The sequence below is a fragment of the Neoarius graeffei genome, chromosome 17, assembly GCF_027579695.1.
Source record: "Neoarius graeffei isolate fNeoGra1 chromosome 17, fNeoGra1.pri, whole genome shotgun sequence".
Taxonomy (NCBI): Eukaryota; Metazoa; Chordata; class Actinopteri; order Siluriformes; family Ariidae; genus Neoarius; species Neoarius graeffei.
The window spans coordinates 47,610,808-47,631,118 of NC_083585.1; the positions used below are offsets into that span (position 1 = coordinate 47,610,808).

At 42.1% G+C, this 20,311-nt stretch overlaps 1 protein-coding gene across 2 annotated transcripts in view; it reads left to right on the forward strand.

Moving 5' to 3' along the window:
• Nucleotides 1-20,311, forward strand: part of st14 (ST14 transmembrane serine protease matriptase) — a 176,147-nt gene that overhangs the window by 117,141 nt on the left and 38,695 nt on the right. The window contains exons 5-7 of one of the 2 annotated variants that reach the window (XM_060897683.1): nt 2,440-2,609; nt 10,490-10,525; nt 12,500-12,731. In XM_060897683.1, the coding sequence (XP_060753666.1) occupies nt 2,440-2,609; nt 10,490-10,525; nt 12,500-12,731 (438 nt within the window). The remainder of the gene's footprint in view (nt 1-2,439; nt 2,610-10,489; nt 10,526-12,499; nt 12,732-20,311) is intronic. The other variant, XM_060897684.1, reaches the window with a different exon arrangement.

Here is a 20,311-nt window from a genome sequence, read left to right on the forward strand (position 1 = left end):
ACCAGCCAGCCAGAATTGGAAACACAGATTGGTTTGTGGATTTTTATTCTAAGCTGGTCGCTGCAAAATATAGGGAAATATTCTGATGTACCTCAATAAATGCTTTAAAATGTACACTTCTCATGTCATCTCATTATCTCTAGCCGCTTTATCCTTCTACAGGGTCGCAGGCAAGCTGGAGCCTATCCCAGCTGACTATGGGCGAGAGGCGGGGTACACCCTGGACAAGTCGCCAGGTCATCACAGGGCTGACACATAGACACAGACAACCATTCACACTTACGGTCAATTTAGAGTCACCAGTTAACCTAACCTGCATGTCTTTGGACTGTGGGGGAAACCGGAGCACCCGGAGGAAACCCACGCGGACACGGGGAGAACATGCAAACTCCACACAGAAAGGCCCTCGCCGGCCATGGGGCTCGAACCCAGACCTTCTTGCTGTGAGGCGACAGCGCTAACCTCTACACCACCGTGCCGCCCCAAATGTACACTTATTCAGTGTAATTATTGAAAGAAAATATGAAATGGGCAATAATTGGGGAATCAACGAACTGTCCAAATGTCAGATCAAATGTCGTTTAATAAATCAGTGGGTTGCTTTTTTTTTTTTTTCTCCAGTAATTCCCATGTGGGCGGCACGGTGGTGTAGTGGTTAGCGCTGTCGCCTCACAGCAAGAAGGTCCTGGGTTCGAGCCCCGGGGCCGGTGAGGGCCTTTCTGTGTGGAGTTTGCATGTTCTCCCCGTGTCCGCGTGGGTTTCCTCCGGGTGCTCCGGTTTCCCCCACAGTCCAAAGACATGCAGGTTAGGTTAACTGGTGACTCTAAATTGACCGTAGGTGTGAATGTGAGTGTGAATGGTTGTCTGTGTCTGTGTGTCAGCCCTGTGATGACCTGGCGACTTGTCCAGGGTGTACCCCGCCTTTCGCCCGTAGTCAGCTGGGATAGGCTCCAGCTTGCCTGCGACCCTGTAGAACAGGATAAAGCGGCTAGAGATAATGAGATGAGATGAGATGAATTCCCATGTGATCGTTCTGGTGGTGATGAACACTTGATGAATCAGATGTATTATTAGCAGGTGACGTGAAATCCACCTGCTTTGTTTGCGCAAACCTCACCCACTGTCACTTTAGATTAGTTTTTTTTTTTCTTGGAAATTCGTGAACTGAATGTCCTGTTGTATATTGATTTTGAACATCCAAACACAAAGCAGCTCTTTCCTATCGCTATTTTTGTAAGATTCCAACAACCGTATCCAAGTCAGATGAACGGAAATGACCCAGATAACTGAGGTTCCACACGTGATGTTATGCGAGATTAGCCCTGAGGCAAGGCTGCCTTTTTTCCGAGATCCGGAAGCCACGGTTTATCGATTAGTTTTGTGCTTGATGATAAAATCACAAATAATAAATATTATCTCCCCCCCCCCCCCCCCCCCCCCCCGCTTTATTAATTCATTTTCATACATGTCAACCTATACGGAATGTCCGTATTTTGTACGGATTTGATTCAATAAATGTAGTATACGGGCGTACAAATAAAGTTATACGGATTCTTTAAAAAAAACTTCAATATTTATTTAGAGCTATAATCAATTCCCACGATGATAAAAGAGCGCATAACATTTACAAATGTACTGTACACCACAGACAGCCAGTAAAGAGTCTTATGAAATCGCGCGTTATCTTGTGGTAGCGAGACTTCGTTCCACTTTTGATCATGTGCACACCGCATTGCAAGAATCCCGCCAACATTTTGTTTGAACCGGGAAGTAACATTTTGTTTGAACCGTGTATTTCCACCTGAGCGACTTTCACTAGCGACTGAAAAGATTCTGAATGGGCACTCCGGCAAGATCAACACAGACACTTGCTGTGACATGCAGCCTAGTGAGGTATTGGTGCAGCGTGCTAAAAAAGCTGTCATGGAGTACAATTCAGAACATTAGAGTGACACTTTGTGTTTTTGTCGAACATTGGAGCTTTGTATTCATTCTGAAGGTTTATTGTTATTAATATCGAATAAAAAGTAACTGGGATATATCATTGTTAATTATCATTAAAATTTTAGGTAAATTATTTTAATTTGCATCTTATACGGATTTTATAAGGGAAATACGGGTTTTGGAGGTTGGTTATACAGGTTTGATTGACCAAAGGTTGACATGTATGCATCTTTGTCGTTACTAATTATACATTTTCATTTTAAAGCATTACAATAAGGCATTACATACACTAAGATTTCGTCCCCCCTTTGCTGTTATAGTGACTTTCAGTGTCTTGAGTTGTAAATATATTTTTTTAAAAAACCATGGAATATAATTTGACCCCATTATTAAATATTCTGACTGTTAAACTGCCAAATACAGAATATGGTACGAATGAATGGGTGTGTAGTCGTGATTCTGACCCCACTAAAAAGTCTCTCTGTATGTGTGCAGCGATGGTGTGATCGCATACTACTGGATACGGTTCACTGTTCCTCCAAAGGACATGGAGCTGGTGACCAAGGTGACCGAGGAGCGCGTGCTGGAAACTCTTCGCCGAGGAGTGCGTCAGGAGGGCAGACGCAGCATCCAGGGCTTCTTCATTACCAGCATCACCGCCTCAAGTAACACACACACGTCCACTTACATGACCGCCACTGAGCAACAAACACTCCCTGAATATTTTAGAGCTTTTGTACAGTGCCTTGCAAAAGTATTCATACCCCTTGAACTTTTTCACATTTTTCCACCTTACAACCGCAAACTTAAAAGTTTTTTTTATTGAGATTTTATGTGATAGACCAACGCAGAGTAGCACATAATTGTGAAGTGAAACGAAAATGATAAATGGTCTTCAAAATTTTAAACAAATAAAAATCTGAAAAATGTGATGTGCATTAGTATTCAGCCCCCCTGCGTCAATACTTTGTAGAGCCACCTTTTGCTGCAATTACAGCTGCAAGTCTTTTGTGGTATGTCTCTACCAGCTTTGCACATCTAGACACTGAAATTGTTGCCCATTCTTCTTTGCAAAATAGCTCGAGCTCAGCCAGATTGGATGGAGAGCGTCTGTGAACAGCAATTTTCAAGTCTTGCCACAGACGCTCAATGGGATTTAGGTCTGGACTTTGACTGGGCCATTCTAACACATGAATATTCTTTGATCTAAACCATTCCATTGTAGCTCTGGCTGTATGTTTAGGGTCATTGTCTTGCTGGAAGGTGAATCTCCTTCCCAGTCTCAAGTCTTTTGCAGCCTCCAACATGTTTTCTTCCAGGATTGCCCTGTATTTAGCTCCATCCATCTTCCCATCAACTCTAACCAGCTTCCCTGTCCCTGCTGAAGAAAAGCATCCCCATAGCATGATGCTGCCACCACCATGTTTCACAGTGGGGATGGTGTGTGCAGGGTGATGAGCAGTGTTAGTTTTCCGCCACACATAGCGCTTTGCATTTAGGCCAAAATGTTCAACTTTGGTCTCATCTGACCAAAGCACCTTCTTCCACATGTTTGCTGTGTCCCCTACATGGCTTCTTATGCCTGTCTTTCAACAATGGCTTTCTTCTTGCCACTCTTCCAAAAAGGCCAGATTTGTGGAGTGTACGACTTCTAGTTGTCCTGTGCACAGATTCTCCCACCTGAGCTGTGGATTTCTGCAGCTCCTCCAGAGTGATCATGGGTCTCTTGGCTGCTTCACTGACCAGTGCTCTCCTTGCTCGCTCTGTCAGTTTAGGTGGACGGCCATGTCTTGGTAGGTTTGCAGTTGTGCCATACTTTTTCCATTTTTGAATGATGGATTGACCAGTGCTTCTTGAGATGTTCAGAGCTTGGGATATTTTTTTATAACCTAACCCTGCTTTAAACTTCTCCAGAACTTTATCCCTGACCTGTCTGATGAGTTCTTTGGTCTTCATGATGCTGTTTGTTCTTCAGTGTTCTCTAACAAACCACTGAGGCCTTCACAGAGCAAGTGTATTTATTCTGAGAGTAAATTACACACAGTAGGACACTCTTAACTAATTAGATGACTTCTGAAGGCAATTGATTGCACTGGATTGTATTTAGAGGTATCAGAGTACAGGGGACTGAATACTAATGCACACCAGATTTTTCAGATTTTATTTGTTTAAAATTTTGAAGACCATTTATCATTTCCATTTCACTTCACAATTATGTGCTACTCTGCGTTGGTCCATCACATAAAATCTCAATAAAAAAAATTTTAAGTTTGCGGTTGTAAGGTGGAAAAATGTGAAAAAGTTCAAGGGGTATGAATACTTTTGCAAGGCGCTGTAATAATTCACATTTTACAGTCACAACAGTGTGTACAGCCCTATACACACACACTTTCTATTTTTAAATACAAATGAAAACTCTATTTGCTATGTTTTTCGGCAAAGGCTTTTATTATTCTTAAGTGCATTTTTCTGTTAAGGTTATGAAGGTTTTTATTGCATGCCTCACTTTGACTAATTAAATATTTATCTCATTAGTTCTTTTATTTATCAGGCTTTATACAAGGTGCATTTAGTATTTGGAATATAAGCAGCCCTTTTTGTTGGGAAGTGCTCAGAACATTTTTGAGTTAAAGAGAGAATATATTGACAGGATTTTTTTGCATCTATTAATATGAACTCCGTTATTCGGTGCAAAGATGACTCCGAGATCCTGCAGCATCCTGTCAGCCTACTAGCAGTGGATAAAATACCAAAATACTTTTCTCACAATACACAATATTATTATTATTTTTATTCGTATAGCACACTTAACAGTAGATATCGTCATCAAAGCTTTATAGAAATATATCATTTTTAAACACACGTCGATAAATTTATCCCGAATGAACAAGCCTGAGGCAGCGGTGGCAAGGAAAAACTCCCCGAGACATCATGAGGAAGAAATCTTGAGAGGAGCCAGACTCAAAAGGGAACCCATCCTCATGTGGGTGATGATAAATGAATAACTTGCTTCCATAAATGCGTCCTCTTTGGTCAAAAAGTGAAATTCTGTTGAGTATAGTTACTGTATATTTTTATATAGTTGTCCTGAGGTCCCCCCCCCCCCCCCCCCCCAAGTGTTTTTCTAAAATAAAACAGTTTATTGGAAGCAGGAATATTGTGTTATAATTATAAACAGTAACTCTGCTTTGCACTGGACCGCATTACAGCACATGACATCAGTACAAGTGATGTACGTAATTTATACTTTTATATGGATTCTTAGTGAACCCTTAACGAAGAGACAGGAGGCAAAGTTGGAGGTGGCGGAGTTGAGGATGTTAAGGTTTGCGATGGGAGGTTGGACAGGATAAGGAACGAGCACATCAGAGGGACAGCACATGTGGAGAGCTTGGGAATTAAGCTAAGAGAGATGAGACTGAGATGGTACGGGCACATCCTGAGAAGAGATGCAGAGCATGTTGGAACGAGAATGTTGAGGATGGAGCTGCCAGGCACACGAAAACAAGGAGATACATGGATGTGGTGAGAGAGGACATGAAAGTGGCAGGTGTGGTAGAGAAGGATGCGGAAGACGGGGAGCAATGCAGATGAAAGAGCCGCTGTGGCGACCCTTAATCGGGAGCAGCCAAAAGAAGAAGAAAGAAGATATGGATTCTTAGTGAGGAAAAAAAAATCCAGAACCTTTTCGAGGGTTATTTGTTTTGTTTTGCAAGATTTTGATTCCGTGATCACGGACGCATTACTTTTTTGGTACATCATTTATCAAAGATTGCTATACATAGCATTGCAAGACCTCAAGGATGAATTTGAAAAGCAATGTTTTTTTAAATTAACAATGATATGTAGATTACGATTACGTTCATTATGTCTTATATTGAATATTGTTAGTTTTTTCTATTTTATCAGACATCTAATTTACAACATTAACACACCTGTCAAACCATACACAACACTCCGTCAGATCCTGGTTCATCCCAAAGACAGAATACATCCGGACAACAGATGCAACACCATATATGAGATTCCATGCCAATTATGCAATAAAACTTACACTGGGGAGACAGGAAGGAGTTTCAACACAAGAAAAAATGAACATAAGAGTGCGAAAAGGAGACAGCTACAAGACAAACCCGAACAATAAAAGAAAAGGCACAACAGGAAAATTATAAGTCAGCCATAACAGATCATTGCAAAAGGGAAAATCATATTATGGACTGGGGGAATGCCAGAGTCATCCGCACGGAAGATAATAAACATCAGCGCTGGATCAGGGAGGCCATAGAGATCCGTAAGCGAAGTCCGAGGACCATCAACCGGGATGAGGGAGCATACATGCTCTCCCGTACCTGGAGTGCCATCTTGCAGGGGACGAACTGACAGTAGAAGGCGTGACCGACCTGTCAATCCAGACAGGAAGGCCACGCCTTCGGGAACATCAGCTGATAAAAGATGCGTCACCAACAACATCCGGTGACACTCTGAGGAAGACGACAGTCGTACGTCGAAACATGTCAGGTAAACAAACCTAAAAAATTAGATGTCTGATAAAAAATAAAAAAAACTAACGATATGTAGATTAACTAATCCTTTACCTTACTTCAGATCATCTCATTTTCGTATTCGAAGTTGCTTTGTAGATAGAGAGTTATCCAAGACAAGGCTCAGACCGGCTGCTGTAGGATCTTCTTGGACGTTTTGTGTGCCTTCTTGAAAACGCTTCAACTGTGAAGTGTTGTTTTTTTTTCCCCCTCATATCCATACAAACAAAAGTTTGTACGTCCCTACTCATTCATAGGTTATTTTGTATTTTCTACGTTGTAGAACGATACTAAAGACATCAAAACTATGACATAACACCTGGAACGTGTATGGAATTATGTGGTAAACAAAAAGGTGTTTAAAAATAAGATACGTTTCACGTTTCAGAGTCTTCAAAGTAGCCGGCGTTTACAGTACGTTGATGACGCTTTGCACACTATTGGCGTTATCTTAACCAGCTTCATAAGGTAGTCACCTGGAATGCTTTTCAATTAACAGGTTTGCCTCGTCAAAAGTTAACGAGTGCAATTTCTTGCCTTCTTAATGTGTATTTAAGAAGGCAAGAATTTACTGTTGATCAAACAGTAAATAAATAATAAAACTATAGTAAATAGCCTTATTCTACAACTGTAGTAATCCGTATTATGTCAAGAGAAACGACAGCCATCATTACTTTAAGACATGAAGTGACTTTTAATTAATAAATTAAAGAAAAACCATTGAGTTAGGAGGTGTGTCCAAACTTTTGACTGGTACTGAAAATAATTGTGACATGGGGGGATTTATTATTATTATTATTATTATTATCTCATCTCATTATCTCTAGCCGCTTTATCCTGTTCTACAGGGTCGCAGGCAAGCTGGAGCCTATCCCAGCTGACTACGGGCGAAAGGCGGGGTACACCCTCGACAAGTCGCCAGGTCATCACAGGGCTGACACATAGACACAGACAACCATTCACACTCACAATCACACCTACGGTCAATTTAGAGTCACCAGTTAACCTAACCTGCATGTCTTTGGACTGTGGGGGAAACCGGAGCACCCGGAGGAAACCCACGCGGACACGGGGAGAACATGCAAACTCCACACAGAAAGGCCCTCGCTGGCCACAGGGCTCGAACCCGGACCTTCTTGCTGTGAGGCGACAGCGCTAACCACTACACCACCGTGCCGCCCTTATTATAATAATAATAATAATAAGTGACAAACCAATGCCAGGACTTCGGGTTTAGAGCTGCAATGCTAAATCGTCTTATTGAGCTCAGCGTTTTCATTTAACACAGTTGACCATCTTCCACCGTGGACTGAATTACAAAATGATTTTGTGATATGGAAAACGCAACTGTAATCCAACGTGAAGGGAATATATGAGTAATAATGTGTCCGTGATCACTGAAATGAAAAAATCCTGTAAAAGAAATTGCCCTTGAAACAATCCTGGAATTTTATCACTAAGCATCCATATAAAGTGCACACACATGATGTTGAGCACCTTGTATTGGAAATGAAAGTCGCTACTGAAATAAAGTTCAAGTTTAATATTATTGTTATTAAATGGAATAAAAATAGGCTCAAGAGGTCAGACTCTGGCCTTTAAAAGTGCAGCGACATGCACATCAGTGTAAATACAATACAGTGTGGATAATGAGAAGATGATGACTGCATGATTGAGCTGTCGACTTTTGCAATTTACAAACAGCCATAAATCTGGGTAATGAAAAGGTCAGAATGTATTTTCATTTTCCTGTGCTGGAATGCCTGTTGTGTCATGTCGTCGTATCGTCCCCCCCCACACACACACACACACTTGCAGTGAAGTGAAGAAATGTTTCATCAGCACATAATTTCATACACTCGAACTATACTGCTATTTGTGAGATCATCTGGCGCTGTGAAGGTGCTTTCTTGTGGTGTGAATGTGTGAAGTGGGTGTTTTAATGAGCTCGTGCTGATGATTATATTCGAGTGTTTAGAAGGGCTTTTTTTTTTTCCTTAATACGCAAGCAAGCAAGATTGTTTTATTATTATTTTTCTTTTCTTTTCTCCTGCACTGGCCAGCAATCCAGTACAAAATGGTTCCAATTGTAAAGGCTTGGGAACCTACTCAACACTGGACCAATTAGGAAATAATAACTGTCCGTGCATGTGGGTGTGGCTCGCAGGACCATTTGTTGCTGATTGGTTACACAGAGCACATCATAGAAAGTGCAATAAAGCACTAAGCAAACACTGAATAAAAATCACAGCATATGAAAGGAGTGAAATGGGATGGGGTATGCTGTTATTGGAAAGTAATCAATGACGCGGTGCTGTGATGCAGACTGAAGAGAAGAGGAGTTAATGCGAACATCTGGAACATGATTATTTTCCAGGAACAGCAATTCTAGCAAAAGTGTTTTATTCCTCTTTATACCACAGTTTTTTTTTTTTTTTTAATATGACTTGTATTAGGGCAGCACGGTGGTGTAGTGGTTAGCGCTGTCGCCTCCCCGTGTCCGCGTGGGTTTCCTCCGGGTGCTCCGGTTTCCCCCACAGTCCAAAGACATGCAGGTTAGGTTAACTGGTGACTCTAAATTGACCGTAGGTGTGAATGTGAGTGTGAATGGTTGTCTGTGTCTATGTGTCAGCCCTGTGATGACCTGGCGACTTGTCCAGGGTGTACCCCGCCTTTCGCCCGTAGTCAGCTGGGATAGGCTCCAGCTTGCCTGCGACCCTGTAGGACAGGATAAAGTGGCTACAGATAATGAGATGAGATGACTTGTATTATTTATCACCTTTATAATTACATCTAGTATAAATACACAGGTGATTTATAGAATGTTGCACACACTGATTGATTGGTTGAGAAATTTGGACTATTTCTCGATGATCCCCCTCAAGCGACTTGGCAAAATTGCAGCCAAGCGCTTTGTCACTGTAAGTGAGGAAGAATTACAAATGATGAAAGAAAAAGCTGTTACTAAAAATGCTACGAAATTTGGTCTAAAACTATTCAAAGGTAAGGTGGGATTGTGATTTATTTTATCTATTTCAAAACAAAGTATTTTATGCGGTGTAGTGGTTAGCAGTGTCACCTCGCAGCAAGAAGGTTCTGGGTTCGAGCCCCGTGGCCGGCGAGGGCCTTTCTGTGCAGAGTTTGCATGTTCTCCCCGTGTCCGCGTGGGTTTCCTCCGGGTGCTCTGGTTTCCCCCACAGTCCAAAGACATGCAGGTTAGGTTAACTGGTGACTCTAAATTGAGCGTAGGTGTGAATGTGAGTGTGAATGGTTGTCTGTGTCTATGTGTCAGCCCTGTGATGACCTGGCGACTTGTCCAGGGTGTACCCTGCCTTTCGCCCGTAGTCAGCTGGGATAGGCTCCAGCTTGCCCGCGACCCTGTACAGGATAAGCGGTTACGGATAATGGACGGATGGATTTTATGTGAGTCGGCGTAGATGAGTGACAAGTCAGCGCCGTGCTGTTATTACATTTGCATGCCGCTTTTGAAGTTTGAAATGAATTATGTTTTTACTATGATTTTTTTTAATAATCACCTGTGTATTTATACTAAAACAATGATCCGCCTCAAGCTCAGTGAATATCGGTTAATAATAATAATAATAATAATAATAATAATAGTTGTTAGTTAATGTTGTGTAGCATCCGCAAAACACAGTATGGTATTTCCTGTTTTGGCTGAAAAAGGTTTTGGTATGTCTCCATTTGAGCAATTTTCAGACAGTCACATTGCAGTGTGTCTCAGGGTCCTGACCTGCCGATGTTATATTTTCTCTGGGAGAGGTTTGTTCCCATCAATGCCAAGTGTGTGTGTGTGTGTGTGTGTGTGTGTGTGTGTGTGTGTGTGTGTGTGTGCGTGCATGCCAAGGTGAGAAGGTATTAAAGGATCTGTGGTATTTTGGACAGGCATATAGAAAATGTTGGGAAATTGGACAGAATGAGGTGCAGAGCTCCACTTGTACATCATTCTCTCTCTCTCTCTCTCTCTCTCTCTCTCTCTGCAGTTACAGACCCCCGGATGGCCAGGAACCCAAGAGCCTGTGAGTAAAGCGTGTCCTATTTCAGTCACTGCTGCTCTGCAATTTTACACCTGGCTTGGCAGCATCTCTCCTGCCAGTCACTGAAAAATGGCTGCCCTTTTCCATTCTTCTACTGTTTTCCTGCATGAACACATAAAACATGATACATACACTACCGTTCAAAAGTTTGGGGTCACTTTGAAATGTCCTTATTTTTGAAAGAAAAGCACTGTTCTTTTCAATGAAGCTCACTTTAAACTAATCAGAAATCCACTCTATACATTGCTAATGTGGTAAATGACTATTCTAGCTGCAAATTTCTGGTTTTTGGTGCAATATCTCCATAGGTGTATAGAGGCCCATTTCCAGCAACTCTCACTCCAGTGTTCTAATGGTACAATGTGTTTGCTCATTGCCTCAGAAGGCTAATGGATGATTAGAAAACCCTTGTACAATCATGTTAGCACAGCTGAAAACAGTTTAGCTCTTTAGAGAAGCTATAAAACTGACCTTCCTTTGAGCAGATTGAGTTTCTGGAGCATCACATTTGTGGGGTCGATTAAATGCTCAAAATGGCCAGAAAAATGTCTTGACTATATTTTCTATTAGTTTTACAACTTATGGTGGTAAATAAAAGTGTGACTTTTCATGGAAAACACAAAATTGTCTGGGTGACCCCAAACTTTTGAACGGTAGTGTACGTTCAGCCCCACCACTTATTCCTGCATGCATTACCTTTGACCTGCACCAAGGACAAAGAGGACCAATCTAAGTTTTAGACACACAGAATTCCTTCAAGGCTTCTTCTGTGGATACTTGAGCGTTTTAGAGTGCTTTCACGTTTATAGCACAAAGTCCGTTTAAATCGAACCTTGGTATGTTTTCTTTATTGGTTGGGTTTGTTTGTGCACGCTCGGGTACGGATCAAAACAACCGGTCCATGACTATCTGCATGAAATACGGTTGCACTTAACCTGATTGGCTGTTGTATTTTCTAAGGCAATAACACTCACCTGTCTCATACTACCTCCAACTTTCCAATGAGTATATTAGCTCCTGTTTCTTACTGTAAATGGTCCCTCTACGGACCAATCTCTCCACGCGCTTGACAACTCTACTATCGAGAAGGTGGATGACTTCAAATACCTTGGCAGTTGGATGAACACTGCTCATGACATCAACTCCAGAAAGGCCAAAGCCTGGGGCACCCTAAATTCTCTAATCAAGGTGTGGGCTGCCCCGCTGTCTAGAGACACAAAGGTCAGAGTGTTCAAGGCCTCAGTCGAATCCATTCTTCTCTACGGATCCGAGTCTTGGTCTCTAACGAGAGCACAAGAGCAATCCTTGGATGGCACGTACACCTGCATGCTCCGCAGAGTGTTCAACGTCAGCTGGCAGGACCATTGGACAAACGACCGTCTGTACGGTTCCCTACCATGCCTCTCGACCATAATCGCCAAACGCCGTCTGGCATTGTGCGGCCATGTGTTTCGTCACGATCAACCTGCTGCACAAGTTCTCTTGTGGGAGCCTGAGGCGAAGTGCAAAGTCGGTCGACCACGTACCACTCTGAAAACGGTCCTCGAGCGAGAGACGGGGTTGAAGGAAGATCAACTCAGAGCAGCTATGCTCGACCGGCGGGTCTGGGATAGGATATCTTATCAAGTCACCGGCTCGCCGGATGACAGATGATGATGATGATGATCTTAAATGAGGGAAACCTGCTGCATTTTCACACCTTCACCAAGTCTGCTTAAATCCTCTGCCTGGAAAGGATTTAATAATAAAAGCACCGTTTAGCTTGCCTAGACTAATCACCTGCTGACTAATCACTGTCTTCAAGATCAGCTGAATATACTGAATCGACAAATACAGTTCATCTCTGCATGAGTGTTCATTTCATTTCTGTCCAGGTTTAGTCTTTTCAGTTAAAGCCATGGTGATGTGACCTCCTAGCATGCAGTTTCTTAATATGAGGAATGTCTTTCTCTCTAGCAGCAGAGTGTTTTTTCCGACTGGAGGCTACTTCCAGCATCCAGACGTTCCACTCTCCTGGATACCCAGACAATTATCCAGTTCAGACACGCTGCCAGTGGCAAATTCGTGCTCCAAAAGACAAAGCCATCCTGCTCAAGTTTACTTCCTTCTACGTTCAGGACTCCTGCTCCAGTGACTATGTGTTTATCTTCGACTCATTCAGCACCGATACCGCTCATGCCATCACACAGTGAGTAGACATTTCTCAAAATGAGTTTTGCAGCCAAATATGGAAACACGATAGCCTTTTCATAGCATTCAAAAGCCCTTGCCCATTTATTTTGAATTCAGGATCATTGTATTGATTTGGTGAAGCTCTCATTGGCTTCACAGGATATGTCACTGAATACATACATGTCAACCTATACGGAATGTCCGTATTTTATACGGATTTGATTCAATAAACGTAGTATACGGGCATATAAATAAAGTTATACGGATTCTTTAAAAAAAACTTCAATATTTATTTAGAGCTATAATCAATTCCCACGATGATAAAAGAGCGCATAACATTTACAAACGTACTGTACACCACAGACAGCCAGTAAAGAGTCTTATGAAATCGCGCGTTATCTTGTGGTAGCGAGACTTCGTTCCACTTTTGATCATGCGCACACCGCATTGCGAGAATCCCGCCAACCGTGAAGTCATAGACATATAAACATAGACGCCGCCTTCTGCGTAGAATCATACGTCATCCTCGCCGCCATATTGGATGTGGCAAAGTGGAGATTCTTCAACCGTCTCTGGTATAGCGTCTAGACAGTAGCCGAGAATAAAGATGCCTCATTCATGTGCTGCGTTTAACTGTACCAACAAGTTTACCGTCCAAACGAGATCACATGGGATTACCTTTCACAGGTGAGACTGGAAAAATACTTTTCATTGTATTTGGTCATTATAACGTAATTTTACGAACAGATTTTCCTGACTTTGTGGCTAATATGAAGTCTCGCGCATAATAGCCGCTCGGTGAAACCTGTCTCCAAACAACGAAGTATTTCCTTCGTAACTACGCTGATAACACTTTGTGTTTTTGTCAAACATTGGAGCTTTGTATTCATTCTGAAGGTTTGTTATTAATATTGAATAAAAAGTAACTGGGATACATCATTGTTAATTATCATTCAAATTTTAGGTAAATTATTTTAATTTGCATCTTATACGGATTTTATAAGGGAAATACGGATTTTGGAGGTTGGTTATATAGGTTTGATTGACCAAAGGTTGACATGTATGTGAATACCTGGTAAAATATCATGCTATCTTACCGAACATTGCAAGGGTTAAGCACAAGAAAAGTTAAGATTTTTTTTCCCCTTTCATTATATACATGTCCGTCTGTCTGTCTCTCTATCTACTCCCTTTTTTTTAATAAACTTATTTTATGACTTCTGCATTATCATGTCAGTACAAAAACATTTTAGGTTTCCAAACAATAGTTTTCCAGCACAACGTTTAATGTTACAGAAGCTGGTACAGTTCAGATGTTAGTCAAGAAAGCAGCATTTTACACAATACACCACTTTTCAGACCCCCCCCCCCCCCCCCCCCCAAAAAAAAAAAAAAAGAAGGCTGCTGGGTTTTGCAGCAAAAGCAAGAAGCAAGTGTGACAAACTCTCCAGAAGAACTGTGGCTGGTTCTAGAAGACGCTCAGTAAAACTTATCAGATAATTTCCAAATAAAATTGCACAAGTTGAACCTGAGTATTTTTTCAGCAAAGGTTTGTTACACCAAATATTGACTTTGTTTCATTTAGTACTGTTTACTGCCCTTTATAGTATTTGTTTTATGTAGAAACATTTAAGTTGATTTTATGTATAAAAAAATAGCATAGCAATTATTCCACGAAATCAAGTCATACATGAGCTAATGGCTATAAGCCATGTACAATGAGGTTGAGTGGAATAACTGTTTTATTCTATTCACATTCATTGGATTTTGCAAATTTGATAAAGAAAAACTTCATAAAAAACATCTGGCAAAATCGTTTCCGCTTAGAATGTAAACAAATGGGATTAGCAATTTGTGACAAATGCTATAATAATAATTCTTGGAAAAAAAAATACGTTGAGTTTTTATTTTGTCCTCAGTTGGTTCAGCAAGACGCGCCGCCATTTTGTTTTTCTCTACTCATGGTATATGAGCTGATATCCTAGTAGTAAAGTAGCCAATCGGAGAGCACAATTGCTCGTAGTGTGTGTGGGTACACTAGTGCATCTCAAAAAATTAGAATGTTATGAAAAAGTTCAATATTTTCCATCAGTTATTTAAGAAAGTGAAAGTTATATATTATAGACTCATTACACATAAACTAAAATGTTTCAAGCATTTTTTCTATTTTAGTTTTAATCAGTATGGCATACAGTACAAAACCATAAAAAAACCCATCTCAAAATATTAGAATATTTCATTTCGAGTTTGAGTAAAACAGTATGAACACAGTGTATCTCTCGGTCTAGTTCAGTACACACAACCACAATCATGGGGAAGACTGCTGACTTGACTGTTGCCCAGAAGATGATCACTGATGCCCTCCACAAGGAGGGTAAGCCACAAAAGGTCATTGCTGAAAAGGGTGGCTGGAAAAGGTGCACAAGCAACAGGGATGGCCGCAGTCTTGAGAGGATTGTCAAGAAAAGTTGATTCAAGAACTTGGGAGAGCTTCACAAGGAGTGGACTGAGGCTGGTGTCAGTGTATCAAGACCCATCACGAACAGACATCTTCAAGAAAGGGGATACAACTTTCGCATTCCTAATATCAAGCTACTCCTGAGCCAGAGACAATATCAGAAGTGTCTTATCTGGGCTAAGGAGAGAAAGAAATGGACTGTTGCTCAGTGGTCCAAAGTCCTCTTTTCAGATGAAAGTACATTTTGCATTTAATTTGGAAATCATGGTTCTAGAGTCTGGAGGAAGAGTGGAGAGGCACAGAATCCAAGGTGTTTGAAGCCCAGTGTGAAGTTTCCACAGTCTGTGATTATTTGGGGTGCCATGTCATCTGCTGGTGTTGGTCCACTGTATTTTATCGAGTCCAAAGTCAACACAGCAATCTACCAGGAGATTTTAGAGCACTTCATGCTTCCATCTGCTGACGAGCTTTTTGGAGATGCTGATTTCCTTTTCCAGCAGGACTTAGCACCTACCCACAGTGCCAGAACTACTACTAAATGGTTTGCTGACCATGATATTACTGTGTTTGATTGGCCAGCCAACTTGCCTGACCTGAACCCCTTAGAGAATCTATGGGGTATTGTCAAGAGGAAGATGAGAAACACCCGACCCAAAAACACAGATACGCTGAAGGCCACTATCAAAGCAACCTAGGCTTCAATAACACCTCAGCAGTGCCACAGACTGATCACCTCCATGCCACACCGCATTGATACAGTAATTCATGGTAAAGGAGCCCCAACCAAGTATTGAGTATAAATGAATATACTTTTCAGAAGTTGGACATTTCTGTATTGTAAATCCTTTTTTGATTGATCTTAGGGAATATTCTAATAATTTGAGATACTGGATTTCTGATTTTCATGAGCTATAAGCCATACTCATCAAAATTAAAACAAAAAAAGCTTGAAATATTTCACATTACATGTAATGAATATAGAATATATGAAAGTTTAACTTTTTGAATTAAATTATGGAAAAAAAGGAACTTTTTCATGGTAGTCTAATTTTTTGAGATGCACTAGTGTGTGTGTGTGTGTGTGTGTGTGGGTGTGTATAATACACAACCCCAATTCCAAAAAAGTTGGCATGCTGTGTAAACTGTAAAGAAAAACAGGATGCAATAATTTGCAAATCATGGAAACCCTATATTTCATTGAAAATAGTAAAAAGTTAACATCAAATGTTGAAGCTGAGAAATTTTATTGTTTTTTGAAAAATATATGCTCATTTTGAATTTGATATCAGCAACACGCTTTAAAAAATTTGGGACAGGGGCATGTTTACCATTGTGTTGCATCACCTCTACTTTTTACAACACTCTGTAAATGTTTGGGAACTGAGGAGACCAATTGCTGTAGTTTTGAAAGAGAAATGTTGTCCCATTCTTGCCTGATATGCAGTTTTAGTTGCTCAACAGTTCGGGGTCTCCTTTGTTGTATTTTACACTTCGTAATGCGCCAAATGTTTTAAATCGGAGACAGGTCTGGATTGCAGGCAGGCCATTTTAGCACCCGGACTCTTTTACTATGGAGCCATGCGGTTTTAATCTGTGCAGAAAGTGGTTTGGTATTGTCTTGCTGAAAGAAGGAAGGCCTTCCCTGAAAAACATTTTGTCTGGATGGCAGCATATTATTCTGAAACATGTATATATCATTCAGCATTAATGATGCCTTCCCAGATGTACAAACTACCCGTGGCATGTGCACTAATGCACCCTCATACCATCACAGATGCTGGCTTTTGAACTGTACACTGATAAAAAGCCGGATGGTCCCTCTCCTCTTTAGCCTGGAGGACGTGGTGTCCATGATTTCTAAATAGAATTTCTACTTTTGATTCATCAGACCTCAGGACAATTTTCCACTTCGCCTCAGTCCATCATAAAAGAGCTCGGGTCAAGAGAAGGTGACGGTATTTCTGGATATTGTTTTTATGTCTGGTTTTAACTTGCATTTGTGGATGCAGTAATAAACTGTTTTCACAGACGATGGCTTCCCCAAGCATTCCTGACCCCATGCAGTGATTTCCAATGCAGACATGTGTCTGCTTTTAATGCAGTGTCTCCTGAGGGCCTGAAGATCACAGGCATCCAATGTCAGTTTTCAGCCTTGTCTCTTGCATACAGAGATTTCTCCAGATTCTCTGAATCTTTTAATGATATTATGTACCATAGATGATGTGATCCCCAAATTCTTTGCAAATTTACATTGAGGAACGTTATTCTTAAATTGTCGCACTGTTTGCCCATGCAGTTTTTCACTGAGTGGTGAACCCCTCCCCATCTTTACTTCTGAGAGATTCAGCCTCTCTGGGATGTTCTTCCCCAATCATGTTACTGACCTGTTGCCAATTAACCAAATTATTATTATTTTTTATCGTTATACAACTTTTTCAGTCTTTTGTGGCCCCTGTCCCAACTTTTTTGAAATGTGTTGCTGACATCAATGTCAAAATGAGCATATATTTTTCAAAAAACAATTAAACAATGAAATTTCTCAGTTTCAACATTTGATATGTTGTCTTTGTACTATTTTTAATGAAATATAGGGTTTCCATGATTTGTAAATCATCATATTCTGTATTTATTTATGTTTTACACAGTGTCCCAAATGTTTTGGAATTGGGGTTGTGTGTGAGGGTTCTGCGCAGTATCTTCGATGTTCCTAGGACTGCGCTCTTCTGGACTGAGGCTTCAGATGTTGTTCCTGGGATTTGCTGGAGCCACTCTCCCAGTTTGGGGGTTACTGCCCCAAGTGCCCCCACTACCACAGGGACCATGCAACCCTTGACCTTCCACATCCGTTCCAGCTGCTCTTTCAACCCTTGATACTTCTCAAGTTTCTCATGTTCCTTCTTCCTGATGTTGGCATCAGCTGGGATCGCCACATCTATCACCACCACCCTCTTCTGCTCTTTGTCCACCACCACTATGTCTGGTTGGTTAGCCAGGATCTGTTTGTCAGTCTGGAAGCTGAAGTCCCACAGAACCTTGGCCCTGTTGTTCTCAGCCACCTTCTGTGGTATGGCCCATTGGGACTTGGGTACTTCTATTCCATACTGGTTGCAGATGTTCCTGTATATTATCCCAGCCACTTGGTTGTGCCTCTCCATGTACGCTGATCCAGCTAGCATCTTACACCCTGTTACTATGTGCTGGACTGTTTCAGGGGCTTCTTTGCACAGTCTGCATCTTGGGTCTGATCTACTCTGGTAGATCCTGGCCTCTATGGCTCTTGTGCTTATGGCCTGTTCTTGTGCTGCCATGATTAGTGCCTCTGTGCTGTCTGTCAGTCCTGCATTATCCAGCCATTGGTAGGATTTCTTGATATCAGCCACTTCCTCTATCTGACGGTGGTACATGCCATGTAGGGGTTTGTCTCTCCAGGTTGTCTGTTCCTCCTCCTCCTCTGCACTCTCATCAGGGTTCTGCTGCCTGAGACATTCACTTAGCAGTTCATCCTTTGGGGCCATCTTTCTGATTTATTCTCGGATTTTCGATGTTTCATCCTGGACCGTGGTCTTGACGCTCACTAGCCCTCGGCCTCCCTCTTTCCGCTTCGTGTATAGTCTCATGGTGCTGGACTTGGGGTGGAACCCTCCATGCATGGTGAGGAGCTTTCTAGTCTTGATATCTGTGGCTTCTATCTCCTCCTTTGGCCAGTTTATGATACCAGCGAGGTATCTGATGACTGGTAGTGCATACATGTTGATGGCTCGGACCTTGTTCTTACCATTCAGCTGACTTTTCAGGACTTGCCTTACTCTGTGGAGGTATTTGGCTGTGGTTGACTTCCTTGTGGCCTCTTCATGGTTTCCATTAGCCTGTGGGATGCCAAGGTACATGTAGCTGTCTTGGATATCACCTATGTTGCCCTCTGGTAGGTCAATCCCCTCAGTCCGGATCATCTTGCCTCTCTTTGAGACCATCCGGCCACACTTGTCCAATCCGAATGACATCCCTATGTCCTCGCTGTAGATCCGGGTGGTGTGGATCAGCGAGTCTATTTCTCGCTCATTCCTGGCATACAGCTTGATGTCATCCATGTAGAGCAGGTGGCTGATTGTTGCCCCACTACGGAATCGGTACCCGTAGCCGCTCTTCGTGATGATCCGACTGAGGGGGTTCAGGCCTATGCAGAACAGCAGTGGTGATAGCGCATCTCCTTGGTATATGCCGCACTTGATGTTGACTTGGGCAATGGGTTTTGAGTTGGCCTCTAGGGTTGTCTTCCACATTTCCATTGAGTTCTGGATGAAGGTCCTTAGGTTCCTGTTGATCTTATACAGTTCCAGACATTCCAGTATCCATGTGTGTGGCATTGAGTCGTAGGCTTTCTTGTAGTCAATCCAGGCAGTGCACAGGTTGGTCTGTCTCTTCTTACAGTCTCAGGCAACTGTTCTATCGACCAGTAGCTGGTGCTTGGCTCCTCTGGTGTTACTGCCAATTCCTTTCTGTGCCTCGCTCATGTATTGAGCCACATGCTTACTCATTTTTGCCGCAATGATGCCTGACAGGGCCTTCCATGTTGTGCAGAGACAGGTAATTGGCCGGTAGTTGGATGGGATGGGTCCCTTCTGGGGGTCCTTCATGATTAGGACTGTCCTGCCTTGGGTTAGCCATTCTGGGTGGGTTCCATCCCTCAGCAGCTGGTTCATCTGTGCTGCTAGGCGTTCATGGAGTGCAGTTAGCTTCTTCAGCCAGTACGTATGGATCATATCGGGGCCTGGTGCTGTCCAGCTCTTCATCTTTGACACTCTTTCTTGGACATCTGCCATTGAGATGGTTACTATCAGCTGGATAGTACAGTGGTAAAGCTCACTGACTACGATGCAGGAGATCGGGGTTCGAATCCCGGTCGGGGCAAAACATCATCCAGTAAGGGTTCTTAGGCAAAACCCCTCATGATATATCAGCCTACCTCAGGAATGAGTGAAGACATAACTGATAGAGTCATACCGGCTCAGACGTCGCCCGGGTCAACAAGGTCTGCGTCAGTTGCTAGGGAACCAGGGCAAACTGATGAGAAATGGGCTACTGGAACAAGACATCGATGGACGAGGACAAAAAATACGGATTTGCTGGAATGCTACTAT